The sequence below is a fragment of the Pogona vitticeps genome, chromosome 1, assembly GCF_051106095.1.
Source record: "Pogona vitticeps strain Pit_001003342236 chromosome 1, PviZW2.1, whole genome shotgun sequence".
Taxonomy (NCBI): domain Eukaryota; kingdom Metazoa; phylum Chordata; class Lepidosauria; order Squamata; family Agamidae; genus Pogona; species Pogona vitticeps.
Window position 1 is genome coordinate 16,223,915 of NC_135783.1, and position 18,207 is coordinate 16,242,121.

Consider the following 18,207-nt stretch of genomic DNA (forward strand, 5'->3'; position numbering starts at 1 on the left):
CTTCGACCAAGAAACAAGATTAGGCCAATCTCCTTTCCTCCTACATCTCCCATCAAGGCCTTTTTCAGAGGGCTAAGAACCCTCTGGAGCAATTTTTTTCCTGCTTTTGAATCACAGAATTTAGAATGCCACACTATCCAAAGCCTCATCTAGTCAATTCCTCTTGCTGATGCAAGAAATCCACACCCAAAGCATCTCCTTTAACTTCTCTTTAAAACCTCCAACGTAGGAGTCTGCCATCTTCCAAGGTAGACTATTCCCTTCCTGAGTTGTTTCAGCCATGATGTTCGTCATCAGGTTTACACAAAAGCTTTTGTACTTTGAATCCATTGCTTAAAGACCTCTTTCAATCTTTCTCCATCTTCCACATGGCAGGCCTTCAAGTATGTGAAGATGGCTATCATACTGTTTCACAATCTTTGTCATCTCGGTTGTGCCAGCTTCATGAAGAAGTTTGGAGGGCTGCAGGGGAAAGAAGGGGGAAAAGAAATCCCAAGGCTATAGCTATGGTGAATACTGTATTATGTTGGAATTGGGCCTTATGGTAAATATGCGTGAAAAAAAGCAAGGCATTCTTGTGAATTGATCTTTTGGGAAGACTGAATGAAAGATCTAGAGTCACAACTATTAAAAATGCAAACACATGCATCACTCAAGGTTGTTATAAAACAAAGTTTATTTTGAAATACTTTCATCATAATGAATTGCATCTCTTTGGTAAAAATAAACTCCATAAACATTTGAATTAATAGAGGTTAGCATACAAAAACTAAAATATCTGTAAAACTGTCTTTAAACCAGGTAAACTACTAAACAGGGCTTGGAGAATAAAGGGTTAGATTGATGTTTGTTTACTGGCAGAGTTATTCTAAGTAAATCCAAAGAGCTTTCTTTTACTGTGTTAGCAGGAAGGGTTTAAGGGCAAGGGAACAAAACAAACTAATAGGGATTTTTTAAAAAGAACTCTGGTTACTGTGATCCAAAAGCATTCTTACATTTTCCATTTCTTAAATAAATAATAGTTACAATGAATTGGCAATTGTAAATGGGTTCATATCACTATAAGATGGCAACATAATACTTTTAAATTATGCACTTTAAACCTGAAAAAAAGTACATTTCTAAAAACAGACCTTTTATTGGCACTGGCAGTTAAGCTGTGGAGAATGTGCTTCCCCCCACCAAAAAATAAATGGCAGGTACAATATTTTTTAAAAATAGTCTACTCTTCTTTTTCAATAAATATTTTGACTACTCCATTATTAGCATGGCAGGGTATACTTTGCTTTAACCGAACCAAACCATTTGCTTTATAACCAAACAAAGTCGCTGCAAACTGCAGAAGCTGAAAGTCGAGAGTTTTCTACAAAGATAGCTTGCTATTCTCAAGAAAGCTATAATTCAACCCTGGAATTTGAGAAAGACAATTATAGGTAAAGCACTGGCGTCAGTAGTCATCTCAACAACGGGCAGACCCCCTCTCGGAAACCTCTCTGTATTAATTTGAGGATTCAAAAAGAAATCCAACTTAACTCCCTCCCACTTCCACCTGCTACTAAAATAACGATTTGTTGTGTGTGTATTCAAAATGTTTTTTTAAACACACACACAACCCTCCCCCAAACCTTTCAAAATCACACAAAAGGCAGAACTGTACTTTGCACTCAAAACAGAATAATCGCAATATATGGTATGTCCCGCTCCGTTCTGTCAGCTACAGTCCATAAACTCTACAGCCTGGAAAAGTTACTCTTAAAAATTACGACTCCATGAACAACCTCTGCTATACGGTCTGCAAGGAGGCCAAGGGGATTCTTGGTGATAACCAAAATAATAATAATCTTTTCAAGCACTGGCATCCTTTTTTCCCCACATCCTGGTTTTGTCCAGATCTTCCCTCTGGTGATAAGAGGAACAAACAGAACACGAGGACCCAACAGAAAGCTATGTGTGTGAAAAAGCAACACTGCAGGTAATCATTCCACTTAAAATGCAGCTTTAGTAACACAACCCTGCAGACAACCTCTTCCTTCAAAGAGATTATGGCCATGACGGATGTAAACAACTAAATACAATGACTCCTACTTTATCTTCTACAAAACAAGAACTTGCTTTCTTTATCCTTTCCATTTGAGTGAATGGTCAACCACTTTGTCTTTTATCCTCTCTTCCGGTAACAAGCAAATACTGTACATGGGTAACGAAGGGCTAAGGTACGCAGCAAGAAAACAGGATGTGATACAGTCATCCTGGGACAATGTTTCAGACTGCCTCAGGAAAGCAAGCTCCTCACACAACCTCCCTGTAGCCAGAAAGGGATCCCACCTCGTTTTCTCCCAGAAACACTGGTTTTCTATGTTGAACTTCCACCATCATTCTGAACATATACAGTTCAACAAGCAACAGTACATAGTCTGTACTGTTACTCTTCCAACAGACAATGATCTTTTCTGGTTAGGGAGCCAATATAAAAAGGTCATATTTTCTAGAGAAGAAGAATGGTTGTTACTCCTGGTGTAACTTCAGGACTCAAATGCTCTTGAAAAGGTAAGTGCAAATGCACTCAATTGTAATATTTTCTATATTAGAGACTTTTCTTTGGAAGGAAAGACGAAAATGTGGACTCTCCCTTCAACAATTAGAACAATTTTTTAAAAAAACAAATGCTTTTAATTTAGTGTTTTAAGCCAAGAAAAACCACGGACATATAGCCTTGCCACCATGTCAACCACATTTCTCTAATCCTGTTAAATTATCTGTCCCATGGTCACTCTCTAGCTGAACTGTGGGAAATAAGCAGAAGGTAAAGACTGTAGAATGAAGGCAATGGGCAGCTAAGGAATAGGTGGCAAATTACTACAAATACTTATCTGTCCCTCTAGTCAAACATACCACAATCGTTCCCAACTGAGGCAGGGCTAACCAACCAGCACGCTAACGGAAAAAAGAACTTCCCCAGAAAATTGGGAGAAGGATCAATCTGGGCCAACAGATTCTAGCATTTCCCGAGATCAGCCTGGGATCCCACCAGAAGCACTGGAACTACAACACCCATCATCCCCAGCCAACAGAACAAAAGCGAGGAAGGTAGCTCTTATGTGATAGAACAGTGCTCTGTGTGGATTCTGAACGCTGAGTCCAGGAAGACACAGAGGTTTCAGTGAATACAGCAAAGAGGAAATATTCGTCCCACAGATCCAAGTTGCTCTACAACACGTTACAGAGAATGGAAAACTTGAGACCAGACTATTTCAAAATTGGGGTGTTGGCACATTTTAAAAAAAATACAGCATGAAACGCTCCTTGAGCATTTAAATTGCACTCTGAGGTGTTGATATATTAGAAAAAATTCTAATTCCGGGAGTGTATTTCAAACCATTTTATATAATATACCACCCAGATCTCCAATATTAGGAGCCCGAGTTCTTGTCTTGTCCCAGCTGCAGTCCTTTAATTCAGATTTTTAACTGGTTTTATTCTCACCCTAAGGCATGGGGTATAGTGGTGTAACATAAAATACCGGGGAAAGTGGTATTAGAGCAAACAAGCATTATATGTTTTCTAGTACAAGGATGACTAGAGACAGGTCAGTAAGAGTGGAAGGACACAGGGAAACAACTGTGCACCTACCACCTTCTTCTGGGGGCAAAGAGCAAAAGACCACAGAAAGAACATATAACAGCTCTCATGGAAGACAACAAAACTGATTATATCAACTCTTCCAGGGAAAAGTAGCTTCCATTTTCAAACTGGGCTAGCCTGAGTCAGCACCAAATATACTTCTTGTTGACATCCAACAGGTGCACAGACAGCCCCGCTCTCAGCACTGCAACAAATACAATTTCACATCACATAAGTTATTCAACACATACTGGGGACAAGTAGTAGATGGGAAGGACATGTTTGATCCACAAACAGGACAACACAGCAGGCTTTAAAAGTAGATACGCAGTTACTATACAGGATTGCCCATTTGGAAGCAGTGGGTTCACATTTCATGCCCATGCGCCAGGTGCTCAGGACCACTCAGTACATCGGTTTCCACTTAAGGGAGTACAAAGGCATGCTCACAAGCAAAGTCTGGAAATGATGTTATTTAGACATCAGAATCCCCCCCAGCTAGCACGACCAATGGATTCTGGCAATTGTAAATTAAAAAAAAAAGATTTTAGAGAAAAAGTTACTTTTCCAAGCTTTGTAGCAAAAAAGAAAAGAAAAAGGACATGAAGATACAGAACTAGAATGATTCACAGGTTTAGACACTCCTCTTTTGCTGCATTTCTATCAAATCTTCTGCCATCTATTTCCAAGTGGAATACTTCACGATGAGAACTGATTACAGAGCGGCTAGATTTCAGTTTTTTGTGCCCCTGCTTATTTTAAGCGTCTTTCCTCTGAAAAAGAGGAACAATTGAAAGACATGAGCATGCTTGAAAACGTGAATTAAGAGGCTTAAATAGTCTCAATCCAGTGCGTCTATGCATCTGCCCTCTATATCAACAACCCCATACTAAAAACAAAACATGAACATCTAGAAATGTTACTACCAAACATTGAAATATTGGCTTGCAGATGAACTTCTGGGAAGCAAAACTGCAACACAGAAAAGAGAAACTTGTTTTGGCCAACGCATCAGGGTCTCTGAGTTTAAAGGAAAAGCAGGAGACATAACACAACAAGCACCATGTGTGTCTGAACATCAGAATAAGTTTGTACAAACAGGTGAACGTGCAAACATCCATGCATTATATATTTCCATTTCTCCCCCACCCCTAGAAATTAGCAATGTGATTACAATGTAGAGGCATTTACAGCTTGCTACAGTTTTAATGAATGAAAAGTTTATTCTGGCATATTAAAAAAATGCTACGTAGGCCCCTAAAATGTAAGGCCAACACTGGGTGAACATCTGCCAATATTTTTTTAACCTGTTGTACTTGGGTTCCAGCAAGCACATGGGGAAGGGCTCACTACCTCGTGTCCCAGAAGAGGTAAGAAGAAAATGCAGAATCGGTTCACTGGATTCTGTCCTTGGACTTCTACAGAGTTGCTACAGAAACAATTATAGTGGCAGAGCTCATATGCAATACAAGGAGGCAGTGTTCACGAAGAGGCAGTAGGATTAAAACCCTGATTACAGCTACAGCAGGAACATGGCCAGGGGTCTTACAATGGGAACAAACTGCCTCACAAAAACACACACTTCGTTTCCCTTCTCCGGACAACGGTTCCACAGCCTCCCTCCCAAAACAGACCACTGGAGGACCACATGTGGCCCACATATCTCCCATTCCTGGACTCTGGTGTTCCTAGTCCTCTGGATTAGGCATTATGAAGACCTGGAGGTAGAAATTAGGAATACAGGAACCTGCTTCGAAGCAGGTCAAATTATTCCACTGGCTAAACAAGTATTTTCCATTTTGATGGGCACTGCCATCTGTGGCTTCAGGCAAGGGGATGAGAACCCATAGACATCCACATGTTGTTTGACTACAAACGCTTCCCCCATCATCATCCTCCACCACAGACTATGCTGCACAGAGAAGCTGCATCCCATCTATTTCTGGAGGGTCACAAATGAACAAACCCTGACACAATACTATATGTTGAAGAAGCTGAAATTCTCTGTGATGTTTATAGGCATATTGCTGTTTCATTTCTGAAAGAAAAGAAAAATTTAGGTTGATGACCTGTAATTTGGACTCACCCCCCACCCCAGCCCAAGATTTGTTTAACTGGCTCCCTCCCATAACCTCTCTCTCTCTCTCTCTCTCCATTTCTCACTCACGCTTGAAAACACAGGGAAGAATTGTGAAGGTTCAATGGCACATCCAGCTGCCCCACCAAATGAGGCGGAACAAGCAACACTTACGCTTTGATCGTTACACAATTTTCAAGGCTTTCTTGGAACTACAGGATACAACGACAGCGACTCATTACACCGAGATATTTTCTGCATGAGCATCCATCGGAAGGAGTAAGAATTGCATAAGAACATAGCCGAGCCTCTTGGGAGAGACTTCCGTTTATTTCAATGGGGCTCATGCAGGAAAGGATTCCAGTGGATTGGGGCATGATCGCAAAATTCAGCAGCAAAACTTTCTTTAAAATTTATCTCAGATCAGAGCTTAGAAAAATTACCTTGCTAGACTGAACTTCCAGAACCTGGGGAGCCCAAAATTTATTCAGCAGTCAAAAAAATAATTTAAAAAATCTTGCCTTAGCTCTGATTTTGATTAGTACTTCTCACGCAGCCCATTTGGAACAGGCTCCTTATTCCAGAATCTGAGCTCCAAAACACACAACATGAATAATAAGATAAAGCAAAAGACTATTTTGGACAATAGGCTCAACTCTGAACAATAGCAGACTGGTCTTCTTATAGGCAAGGGTGTTTCTTTTTTCCAGCTGCACATTCACACAGCAGCCTTCTTAGGTGACCCAGATGTGCATGTACATTGGCCTATATCATCTTGCCTAGTTATTCTAGTAGAATACAAATGGTGCAACTTTTGGAGGTGAACTGCCCAAAGTTTAAAAACTGATAGATATTATCTGCTGCTAATTGAGTTTTGTGACTCAACATGCAACTGATAATGTCTATGATAACTGCTTAAGTTACCTCCAAAAGTTACACCTTTTAGGTAGCTATGCAAGACGATTCTAGCTGTCTTATGGTACAACGTACAAAATGGCAAAATACACTTGAAAGAGGACACCTCCAAGACAGGACTCCACTATCTCACAGAAAACACATTGAATTTAAAAAAGAGTCCAGACCCAATCTTCAAAAAGTTACTTGTTTGGAATGGGAGGGGTATGAAGAGCTGTAGTCCAAGCTCTGTTGTATATCTACATGTGCAGTTCAATTCCCCTTAGGATTTATACACAGGTGGCCTTTTGCAATTTATGTCTTACATATACAAAGAGCTCTATTCAGTATGTTGGGAACCCACAAGCGTCAATGCAAAGTGCACAACTCCCATCCCCTCCATCATCATTCTGAACATGGAAGATTAGTCTCCCCAGATAGCCTTCCCATGTGATTGGAGAAGAAGGATGGCTCACATAGACCAGCTATCAGGGTGCAAGAGCCTCCTCTTCTTCAGACTGCCACAATTCTGTGCTTACCATCACAACACAGGGGCTGGGGCTCCTGACTCTGCTCCAGGCAAGGGGCTCACACCCTTCCTTAATGACTGAGTAGGGCTGATAGTAACACTATTGTACACCACTAATCCAGCAAACCTTTTTGACAAAGCTTGGCAAAGATCTCTTGAATGACCAGGATTAAAAGAAAGCCATTGTTCTGGCTGTTCCCAATCAATTCCTAGTCAGAATTTCTCTGCAATAGCTACTCCTACTCACTGTTTGGAAACCTATTTTTGAAACACTATACCCAGTTTATCCTGCTCAGCCAGCTGGGACTTTGGCTCCAAAGAGTAGTTCTTCCTAGCTCTGCTCTTAACCTGAAAAGATGGGAAACTCTTCAGCATTTACACCACACATCTTCTGAACTCCTTTCCACACCTAAGTAATGTGTACATGTGTGTGAGAGTATATACATCCAAAGGTACTGTATTTAAAATGGTGCCTTCTAACGCTGCCTGTTGTATACTGACATCTAGGAGACACTAAGGGCAAAAATGAAACACAAAGTTGGTGGGGAGACTTATTTTTCACGTGACTTTGGAATGCATTCAGAAAGCAGCATCTGGCAGCCCTATCTGGTGGTGCACCTCTATAGACTGGACCACCTCAGTCTGTGTTTGTTCACACGGCCAGCTGCTCTACTGGGAAACCAGGAATTCCTACAGTTAGAAAAATAGGTGGCTGGGAGTAGCCTAGGCTAGAATCCCTAGTATCTAGTTTTCTGTCTGCATTCCTACTTGTTTGTCTCCTACAGAACAGCACAGAGACTCCTGTGAGCCCTTCCAGTGCAAAATGGTCCCAGCCAACGTTCCTTCTAAGCTCCGTGCTCGCGTGACTGCACAGCGCTGCATCGGGGCCGCACAGCCAAGCCAGTTGCTGCCCATTTATTTTCAGTCACCGCCAGAACCCTGTGCACACGGGGTGGAGCCCCTGCCCAGCACTCCCGAAAGTTAGAGGGAATGTTGATCCCAGCCCAGAGACAGAAAATGCTGCTCTTGTTTGGACTACAAAATCCAGTTTCTCAAAACTAGCACGGCCAATAGCTTGTGGGATTCTGAGAGTTGTTGTCCAGAAGGAAGGGGAAGGTTTCCTACCTTCTGTTCTGCCCAAAACAAGCACACCACTTATCTGAGGAGCCAGGTTGGCATCCACTACCTTAACCTAAAAATAGGAAATGAATCACCATTACATTAGGCTTTACCTGAACATCTAAGCACAGGTTCTGTGTGCAAAAGTCATTCACAATTATTATTATTTTTCAAATTAATTTGGGTCATAACATAGCAATAAGGTTCTTGGGTTTGCAAATAAATCTCTGGGTCACAGAGAATGATATAATAATCATATTTTTTTTAAAAAAAAAAAACTATACAAAAGCACCACAACAGAAGGAACCAGCTCCTTACTTTATGCTATGAATAGGAAGAAAATTCAAGGTGGAAGATACTAATAGATTAACCATGCAAATTCTCAAAAATATCCAAATTGCATTAGATTTCTTCCCTTTGCCCTTTCTATTTTATAATTGAAAATTATTAGACAATCAGTAACTGATCACAGTGGCAGTTTTTTTTAAACTCTTACATTATTGTAGACCTTCAACTTGCAAAAGTTTATGATTTAATGGAAACAAAAGGTGATGAAAGTCTTTGCCTTTACTTCTATAAGACCTTAGAAAGGTGTACCAAGTCACAACCAGCCTTGTGTTCTAGACCCCCAGCACGGATGGAGCTCTTGTCCCATGCAGCCCATAATAAGCAATGAGAGTGAGGGACGGCGACCAATCCGTCTCTTTTACCCTCCACCGTCTCCTGACAATTGTGTGTTGGGTGTTCCTTTGGAACAGATAATATTCAAGTCACCCACAGTGCATCTATGCTATATAGTTATAACTGTCTGATACCAATTTTAACAATCAAGGCTCCATCCTGGACTTTCCATCTGGTGAAGAACTTAGAATTCTCTGTTTACAGACATCTAGCATAACGGCTCTCAATCTTTTCCTCCCCCCCACCCCCAAAGTTTTGGACTTCAACCCAGGAGTCTCATCCAACCTGGCCAGCTGTTACAAGATTTTGGGAACTGTAGAACATCAGAGAGCCACCAGCTCTCTGATGTTCTACAGAGAGCCCTGTCTCCTAATCTAGTCCTGTCTCTTAATCTAGAGCACTAGAGCGCTCCAGAATTCTCAGCACTTCACCAAACTAAAAATCCCAAGATTCCACTGGAAGAAGCCCTGACAGGCCACATAATTTCCAACTGCTATGCATTACAGAGATATTCTCCCAGCCTGCTTGATCTCTACGGCCCGATATTGAAGGCTAACAGTGACACAGAAGCCGCCTCCATTGTGTAAAATGCAAACACATGCACCTCGATTGCTCAAGAGTTAATTTTCCAAAATGGGAGAAAAACAAAGACTGCATATCCAATTTTGGGGAGACGGCTCATGATTCAATTTCCAAACTTCCACTGGGCCTGGATATGAGATAGGTAGGTACTGCGAAGTACTCTGTGGACATGCTTCCTTTCCACTGTGTTTTCTCTGCCCCAGCCCATGCATATTCCTCTGTTCTCAACTGACCCAAAGAAATTTATGAGACCATCTTTAGCATGTTAGACGATATAGACAAGCACACCTGTATGAAGCCACGCATTCCACTAATAGTTGTTGTGGGTTTTTCGGGCTCTTTGGCCTTCGAGAATACATTCCACTAATAATCTCGAAGATTCAACTTTGCTGAAATGATGAGAGAAGGGAGGGGTGTGACTGGGCTTTTCCTTTTTCACCTATTTTGCACAATTCCAAGTCCCTCTTTAGTGCCTAAGAACCATCACCCTTACCACGACACTTTGAAAACAAAATGAAACTTGCTTGCCGAAAAAAACAAACAAACAAACAAAACAACAACCCCCAAAACCTTAATCTGAAGAAATTAAAAAACAAACAAACAAAAAAGTCCGTTTATGGCTTGGATCTCCCTTGTGAAGGGTAAAAAAGTAGAAGAGTATTGCCACGATAAAAAATAAAATATGCATTTAGATCTATTATCGATAGATGTTATCTTTTCATGCCACGTCATCATTTTTCCTCCTCCTCTTCTGGCTATGGGTCTTTGCAGTACTTATTAAAGATCCGAGACACGTATTGATCCCAGCGAGGTGAAGCAGAGACCCAGCAGCTTCTTTGAGTTCCTCGTCAATCTCCTGACAGAGTTCCTCCAGGGCTTTTTTCCGAGCTGGGGCCTTGTCTGAAGCCTCACCGCAGGGCTGCGAGGTGTAGCCGCTGTCTGCGAGGGGGTCGTCCTCTTCGTGATCGTCCTCTCCTTCAGTGTCTCCTTCACTGTGGAAGCCTTCGCTGCCATCGCTCCCTGCCCGGCTGGCCTCCGAGACAAATTCATACACCTCGTCCATGGAGGAGAGAGACGACACACTGGAGAAGGAGCCACAGCACTCTGAGGCCACACCACTGGCACTATAATTGTGGTCCGCCTTGGGGTCCACACTGGCCACTGTCGAATCGCTCTCGTCCCGGCTGGCAGTGGTGTGATTATGGAACATGCTGCTGTAATTTCTCTTCTTGGAGAGCTTGATAGGAGGTGGCTTCTCACCTTAACAGAAACAGAGCATCTTATTATAAACTGAGATGAACAGCCAATGCAGTTAAAGGGGCCACGTTTCTACTTTTATGGCATCAGAAGCAGGTGCAATGTAAAGCAGAGAAGTTATTTTATTTTTTTATTTTTTGGACTTCAGCTCCCAAAGCTCTTCTACCAGCGTGGCCACTTATCAAAATTGGCTCTTTCTTATCAAATTTGATCTGCCATACAGCAACTGATTCAATGACAATGAGATTTAGGCCATTAATTTCTCCACAAACATCTCTCACCTTAAAACCCTTCTGGGCTGATATTTGAACCGGAAGCTGTTAGGGGGAAGGACACCCCCCCCCCCCAAAAAAAAGGTATCAGGGCAGCGCATTGCACACAGAAGGCTCTTGACTGCTCTGAACACAACCCTGCAAGTATTTACTTAGTGAGAATTTGGAAAAGTTACTCTTCTAGAATGCAATATTCCCACTCAACCGCTGGATATGGTGTCATGGAGAGCAAATTACTGGGGAAAATGTGAGATTTCCCCCCAAAACAGAGACCACATGATGAAAATTGTTTATCAGTTGATATTCATGGGCCCTTGTTTCAAGATTGAGATTGAAGATAGCTAAACAATAGGAAACTTCTTTGTGATTTTGTACTGCAATATCCAGAATTTACCGGGCAGAATTCTGGGAGGTGCAGCTCAGAAACCTAAATCTGCACACCAGTAGATTCTCCTCTTCTCCTAGAGAAGCGCTTTCAGTTATTTTACCCTCATTATTGCCTTCTCTGACTTTTGCTGCCTATTGTTAATTTGTAAAAGAAAACTATTGTGATGCTTCCTGGGAGTCACAGTTCTTTGGGAGGTGCTCTCTATAGAGCCTAATGGACAGCAAGACTATGACACACCCCCACGAAGACCTCTGTGTCCAGGAGGGTTTGGCTCCCAAATAAATTTAAAACACCACACATGACAATATAATGATAAAAACAACATTAATAAGTAAGAGAAGATAGTGCCGCATGCACAGTGGAACCCAACAAAGCTCTTTTCCTGCTCTGAAATAACTTTTGTCCTATTCAGTAGCTGGATGAAGAAGGACAGCAAAGGTAAACCCACCCCCTCCACCGTCATTTGGCTCTTGCAAATTGACCAATCTCCCCAAGAGCGGAGACTGATCAACTCATGAAGATGCTCAATATAAGCCTCAGAACCTCAGTTCCCCAGGGCTCCCCCTGTCTTGGAGAGTCTTCATAGGCTTGACCAGTATGCCCTCTTCAGACCTGACATTTTGAATGAGGAAAATGATGGCAGACAGCTGGGTGAGCTCCCCATCCCTCTTAGTGCATGAGCCTGCATGGACACCAAACAACTGAATTGGCCTTTTGCAAAAAGGGAGATGGAACTATACACAGTATTCTAGATGTGGCCACAGATATATGAAGTCTGATGGCATCACAATACTGGCTGTCTTCTTTCCAGCACATTCAACACTATTCAATTGGCTTTTTCCATATCTGCAGCAGACTACGATCCTGTATGTGGGCGTGAGTCCCAATGAGCTAAATAGGACCTAGATCTCAGCAGACATGTAGATGATTATCAATCACTGTCTCTAACACCACTTTGAAAATCTCTCTGGCTTAAAAATTGGGAAGGTATGCCATGCCCGAGGCACACTTCCTGGTGAGTAAGGCATGTGCAGAACAGGAGATGTGGTCGTTATTTTCTATCATTACGAAATCCATTATCTTTAAGCAGAAATCTCTTAACGAGGAACAAAGCAACTTTGGCATATGTTGTGTGCCATCACGTCAGAAATCATTTAGTGCGGCAGCAATAAGGTCTTTCAAAGTACCGTATTTTTCGCACCATAAGACGCAATTTCCCCCCACAAAACGGGGGTGGAAAGTCTGTGCGTCTTATGGAGCGAAGAAAACAGATTATATTTTCCTGTTTTCTTCTCTTAAAAAATTGGTGCGTCTTATGGAAAGGTGTGTCTTATGGAGCGAAAAATACGGGGTAAGTGAGATTTAAAGAGTGCTTCACCAATTCCAATCTCTAGCGAGTTTCCATGAGTGAGCAAGGATTTCAACCCGGACCTCCTGAACCCCAAGTCCTTCATTCTATCCACAAAACATCGCTGGGTACCTAATTAGCAAATAAACTCAACTCCATGCTTTCTTTTCCTTTCTGAATCATCAGTTGTTCTGACGGAGGCAAACTTTTAAAATTTTACACTGGAAAAGGGCTTTTTAAAAATATCAACATTTGTTCAAAGGGGGAGGAAGTAGAAGCTCTTGCACTTACAATCTAGAATGCTCTCTTCAATGGAAGTATTCAAAAGCATCATGGCGGTAGCAGCATCGATATCTGAGTCTGAAAGAGAAAGGTCAAGAAAGCACCAGTGAGAAGTCATTTAGAGTCTGATCGTACTTTTAAAACAATATTTAGAACAAACAACAGGGAGAGTTGGATTGCTGTGGCTACTGAGCTTCAGCGCAGAAATAATTTGAACCCACATCCAGCACATTCAAAGGTCCGATATTCCAGATACAGGGATTTCTAGAGCAGGGATAGGATCTACATCCTAGATCATATCACTCTGGAATTAAAAAAGCAAATTAAAAGTACATGAGGAGGATCCTCCATAGCACCCAAGTTTTCTCTAAGGGTTTCGTCATTTAACTGCCAAGTCAGACAGAACAGCCAGCCTGTCGGAAAAACAAAGCAAGGGCAGGGGCTGGGGGTTAGATGGGAAGCACAGCCTGAAATGCTACATGACATGAATAATACATGCCAAATAAATTAAGATGTAGATGAATCATGACTGTAAATGAAGTTGTAAAAATATATGAAATTTGGAGTAAAGTTGAGATGGTATTGGTGCAAGAGACAAAGGACTGAAATAGACTTGGGGAAGGGAGACACAAGAAGAGCCGCCTATATGAGACTGAGGCCAGAATACTGTGGCTAGAATCCTGTTGGGGAAGAATGCACATGGATTAATTATAGAAGCACCACCATTCCTTCGATGTCCATTGAACACCAGTGGAAACTAGTGTGTGACTTATTATGCAATTAACACCTCACCAAAGGGAGAAGGACACTTTCATGGTTACCTTTCCACGTGCAAATTTTCTGGTCTGATAATCCTAAATTGCCAGATGGGTGACGGCTGGCTGCACTAAATGCAAGTTTGGGGACCACTGGTCGCCCTTCTGCACCACACTGGGTCTGGCGACGCTGGATGACCGCAAATCACTCCACGTCTTCAAGTAGTAACTGGGCCACGGCATCTATTTTGGGCCCCAGACCTAGACATTTAAGAATATTCTAATGCAAACGAGCACTAAAAATTAGAAGGCAGCTTTCACACTTACCTTTTATAGATCCGCCCTGACTCTGTTTCAAAACTGAGGTTAAGTAGTGAGGAGATGAAGAACCACTGAAAAAGAGAGAAAATAACCGCAGGGTTTACAGTCTTTGATAACCAAAATGAAGCTCATGTGCTCTAACGTATTTTTTCCCCACCTCTGCCATTACTCCAAAATGGCAGGCTCTGGGCCGGGAACCACCCTGAAAGATCCTAAACTGAGAGTTGATTTCCAAACTCTGTTCATTGCAGACAGAGCCCTGTTCACAGAGAGAGAGAGAGAGAGAGAGAGAGGCGTGTGTGTTTCCAGATGTGTACCTAACAGGGCTACTCCAAAACATTTGGTTGCCTGAGACAAAAGACAAGATGGTGCATCCCTCCATTTCATGACCAAAGGCTGACGGGAGTGGCTGATGGCTCTTATTTCAAGGCAGGCAGTGGGACAAAGTCCCCCCTCACTCTAGAAGGCAGCAGGGCATTTTAGGTAGTGCATGACAGGCTTGTGCAATACACAACTCTGTCCTCTGAGAGAGGGGAAAGGGCCAGCAACAGGCATGAGGCAGCTACCGCCCTGGTAGCCTCTGTCAAAGCACTTCTCTCACTCTAAACAGAAAATAAAACAAAACAAAACAAAACAGCATACCTCTCAACTTTGAAAGAACAAAATATGCCTGAAAATTATCACCCTGGCTCACTGATTGGAGCAAGCGTGCAGCTTTCTTTGAGCACTGCGGTATGAAAGGGACCCAGTCTCCATTGTTATTTCAGAAGGTCATGGCCAGAGATCACCAGTCTCAAGATAAAGGCTTGGCATCTCCAGTGAAAAACAAGGCCACACATCAGGCAACGGGAAGAACCGGCAACTGCACCTCTCCTGATGTCTTCGGTTTATACTTCCCATCAGCCCTACCTGGCACAGGTAACGATGCAGGATTATGGCACTTGCAGGCAAACAACTTCTGGAAGGGCAGAACTACTGCATATCTGCGCAAACATGGGACTCTTCGGACAATAATCTGACCTGGCATGAGGTACTTTCCTCTGTCCACAGTTTTTAACTCCAGGTCTTCATAGTCTAGAGCAGTGGTTTTTAACCTTTTTGAAAGAAACGCCCCCTTGAGCCATTGAGTAAGTTATCACCGCCCCCCTCCTCGCGGTGATGATATCTCATTTATTTATTTATTTATTTGTTTGTTTGTTTATGATACTTAAATCCAATGACCCCTGAAAACAAAATTCAATTCTAAGAAAATGAAATGCCCCAAAAACATTTAATGATTTAGTTGCAAGCGATTTTTAAGACGCAAAAAGAAATATAAAAAGGGCATAAAAACAAACCACAATGCAGGAACTAAAAATTTCAAGACAAAAACTCTGAAACTAAATTAAGATTGGAGGAAAATATATATTCATGCACACTGTAAAAAGGCTGCAGCCATCTTAACAGGTTTGGCTTGCTCCAGGGGCCCCCTACCGCCCCCCTTCTGCTCCAGCGCCCCCACACCGCCCCTTTTAATTCTATCGCCCCCCTGAAAAATGAAATCGCCCCCTGGGGGGCATTATCGCCCACGTTAAGAACCACTGATCTAGAGGACTATAAACTCTGCTAATGAGCAAGTGCAGGATGGCTCTCTGCTCTTAGCTTCCTATCCCTTTCCTTGGACCCAGAATTTCTCTTGGCCTTTCTCTCCAGCCATTGCTTCCCACACTGTAATCAGCACACTTGACAGAGGAGCACTTAGCCCTTCTCTTCAGCCATCATCGCTTTCTCCATGTGTTGGATTGCCTCCCCAGAGAACATCGGCTCGCTTCACCCATTCTATGCAGGGCGGTCTCCTATGGGTGGCTACTCCAGAGGAGAAGAAGGTCTCCATGAGGAGCTCAGCCTTCTTGGTAGTGGCCCCACATATTTGGAAAAGTCTCCCTGTGGAGATCCGTCAGGCTCTCTCCCTCCTAGCCTTCAAGAAATGGTTTAAGACCCTTCTGAGGAAAATTTAAAAGAGATTCTCCCCCTGCAGAAATTGTGAGCACGATACCAGCTGGGCATGAATGTGTGTGGTTTTTCTTGAGGTTTTTCTTTCTTTCATTCATTTATGCGATTTTTTTGGGAAGGGAAGCGCTTTTGGTCTTGTATAATAATGTCAACTGCCCAGTGTAGTGTTTTGCACAAATTAGGCGGTATATAAACAAGCAAACAAAGGTGAAGAGTGAGGAGAGGTTCCTGCTTGTGTTTACAGTCTACATGCAAGCACGACTAATGGGACTTGTATTTATTTATTTATTTTCATTTGTTTGAACCTCTGCAAGTGTGTTGATTACACCTGGAAGGGAACATCTGAATCTACCTCCCATCTTCTCCCAGTTTCAATCCCCGATCTGGCTGGGCACCATACTCCAATCCAACCTCCCTGCACAAGCCCCCAAAAAACCCTGCTCAAAGATGTACAAAACCTTCTAAAGCTAAACACCACTAAATATTTAAAAGACTTTTAAAAGAATTTCATTCAAAGAAAAAAAAGAAAAAGAAAAACCCACTGCATCCTTTTAGGCCACCTCAAATGACTTTCCACAAAGAGATTTGAGCAGAACTCTGTAATGAGCATCTGTTAATGAGAGCCCTTCTGGCAGGAATTTCTGCTACATTCCAGTCTATTTTGGGAATGGGGGGGCTGGAAGCCAAGTGTCCTTCCTGCAGCCGTGAACAAAATCTACCTCAGGGAGAAAGTTTCAGTACTTTCGGCTGCTTCAAACAGCCTCACCACCCAGACAACAGTATTTGTGGGCCCAGCTGGCCTTTGGTGGAACTCAACACTTTGACTTTCTTTTTGCCTACAGATGGCTTCTGAAATCAGGCCAAGGGCCACTGGGTGACCCTTCATACTGCAAAACAACAGTTCTCAGCTTATGGTGTCTTACATACATCCCAGCAACTACTCTATCAAAAAATCTGAGTCCCACCATATGACAAAACCTACATTCTCCAAGATGGATATTTACATGTAACATTCTACGACTGGCCAGAACCCAAAAGAGTACTTGCGCCTACTTCACTGCAATAGTGCAACTTGAAGAAGCAAATAGTTGCTAAATAACTAGTCCCCAATCAGATTCCTAGTAGACCACCAGTAGCATCAATTGGGCACATTTAGCATCCATAATTAAGCTGGTGAACAGGCAAAATGGTGGTTGTGTTGGAGTTCTTATAATCCTGCATGCTGCCTTTAGTAGGTTTGCCTGGGAGGGACCTTTCTGGCCTGTAGTGACTGTCAATTTATCCAGCACTAACCAACTGTTCCCTCCTGCCTCTGATTCAAAGAGAGCCCCGCCTCTCTGCTGAATGTTCCTTTTTTTCCTCTCTAGAATCTGTTGAAGTCTGTTGCTGAGCAGTCATGTTTGCCAGTTTGCTGTTGATCTGTAAGTAAATGAAACATTTTTCATTCTTTCTATTATTAGTGTCTCAGAGTGAGTTATTGAGACAGTAAGTGCCAGTTAATGAGAAAAGGGGTGGATGACTTTGGAGAACTTGAAGCTATTCTGCTATGGCACTTCCTTCTACACAGCTAGAGGAATTTAACCAAAATTCAACACTCTGCAACAGTTCGGAGGTATGAGATATCCTGTCCCGCTTTCAGGAGGATTTGGAGGTTGAGAGAGAGTGAATCAGTACTAATTATGCAAACTCTGAATTTTACCCAGACTTGGTGTCTCACAGAGGTTGAGAACTACTGCTGTTAAGGATCTTTGAATCTATTCTTCTACAATTTAAAACAACACCTGGCGTTTAAACCTATTTTTGACCTGCTGATGACATCAGTTATCACACAAATCTTCCTCTTTTTCTCTTATCTGCTGCTTTTTAATTATATGTTACTACATGCATTATTTTAAAATTCTTCTTATGAAATAGCAGGATAAGATTTCATGAAAGGTAGGAATAGGAAATCTCTCTAAAATTATGAAATGGGCAACAAACACAGTTCTCCACCCACACACGGATTTCCAAAGCTTGGGAGGAGTTTGGAGTTGTAAAAGCAGTTTTCTTAAAGCTAAGAAGGAGAGAAAGAGGGGACCAAAACTTCCAA

General features: G+C 42.3%; 1 protein-coding gene across 3 annotated transcripts in view; it reads right to left on the bottom strand.

Annotated features, from left to right (window-relative positions):
* Positions 1 to 652: 652 nt before the first annotated feature.
* Positions 653 to 18,207, bottom strand: part of FOXN2 (forkhead box N2) — a 48,463-nt gene continuing 30,908 nt past the window's right edge. For all 3 annotated transcript variants that reach the window (XM_072987991.2, XM_020794758.3, XM_072987983.2), the window contains exons 4-6: positions 14,133 to 14,197; positions 13,060 to 13,128; positions 653 to 10,763 (exon numbers count right to left, since the gene is read on the bottom strand). In XM_072987991.2, the coding sequence (XP_072844092.2) occupies positions 10,222 to 10,763; positions 13,060 to 13,128; positions 14,133 to 14,197 (676 nt within the window). In that variant the 3' untranslated portion in view covers positions 653 to 10,221. The remainder of the gene's footprint in view (positions 10,764 to 13,059; positions 13,129 to 14,132; positions 14,198 to 18,207) is intronic.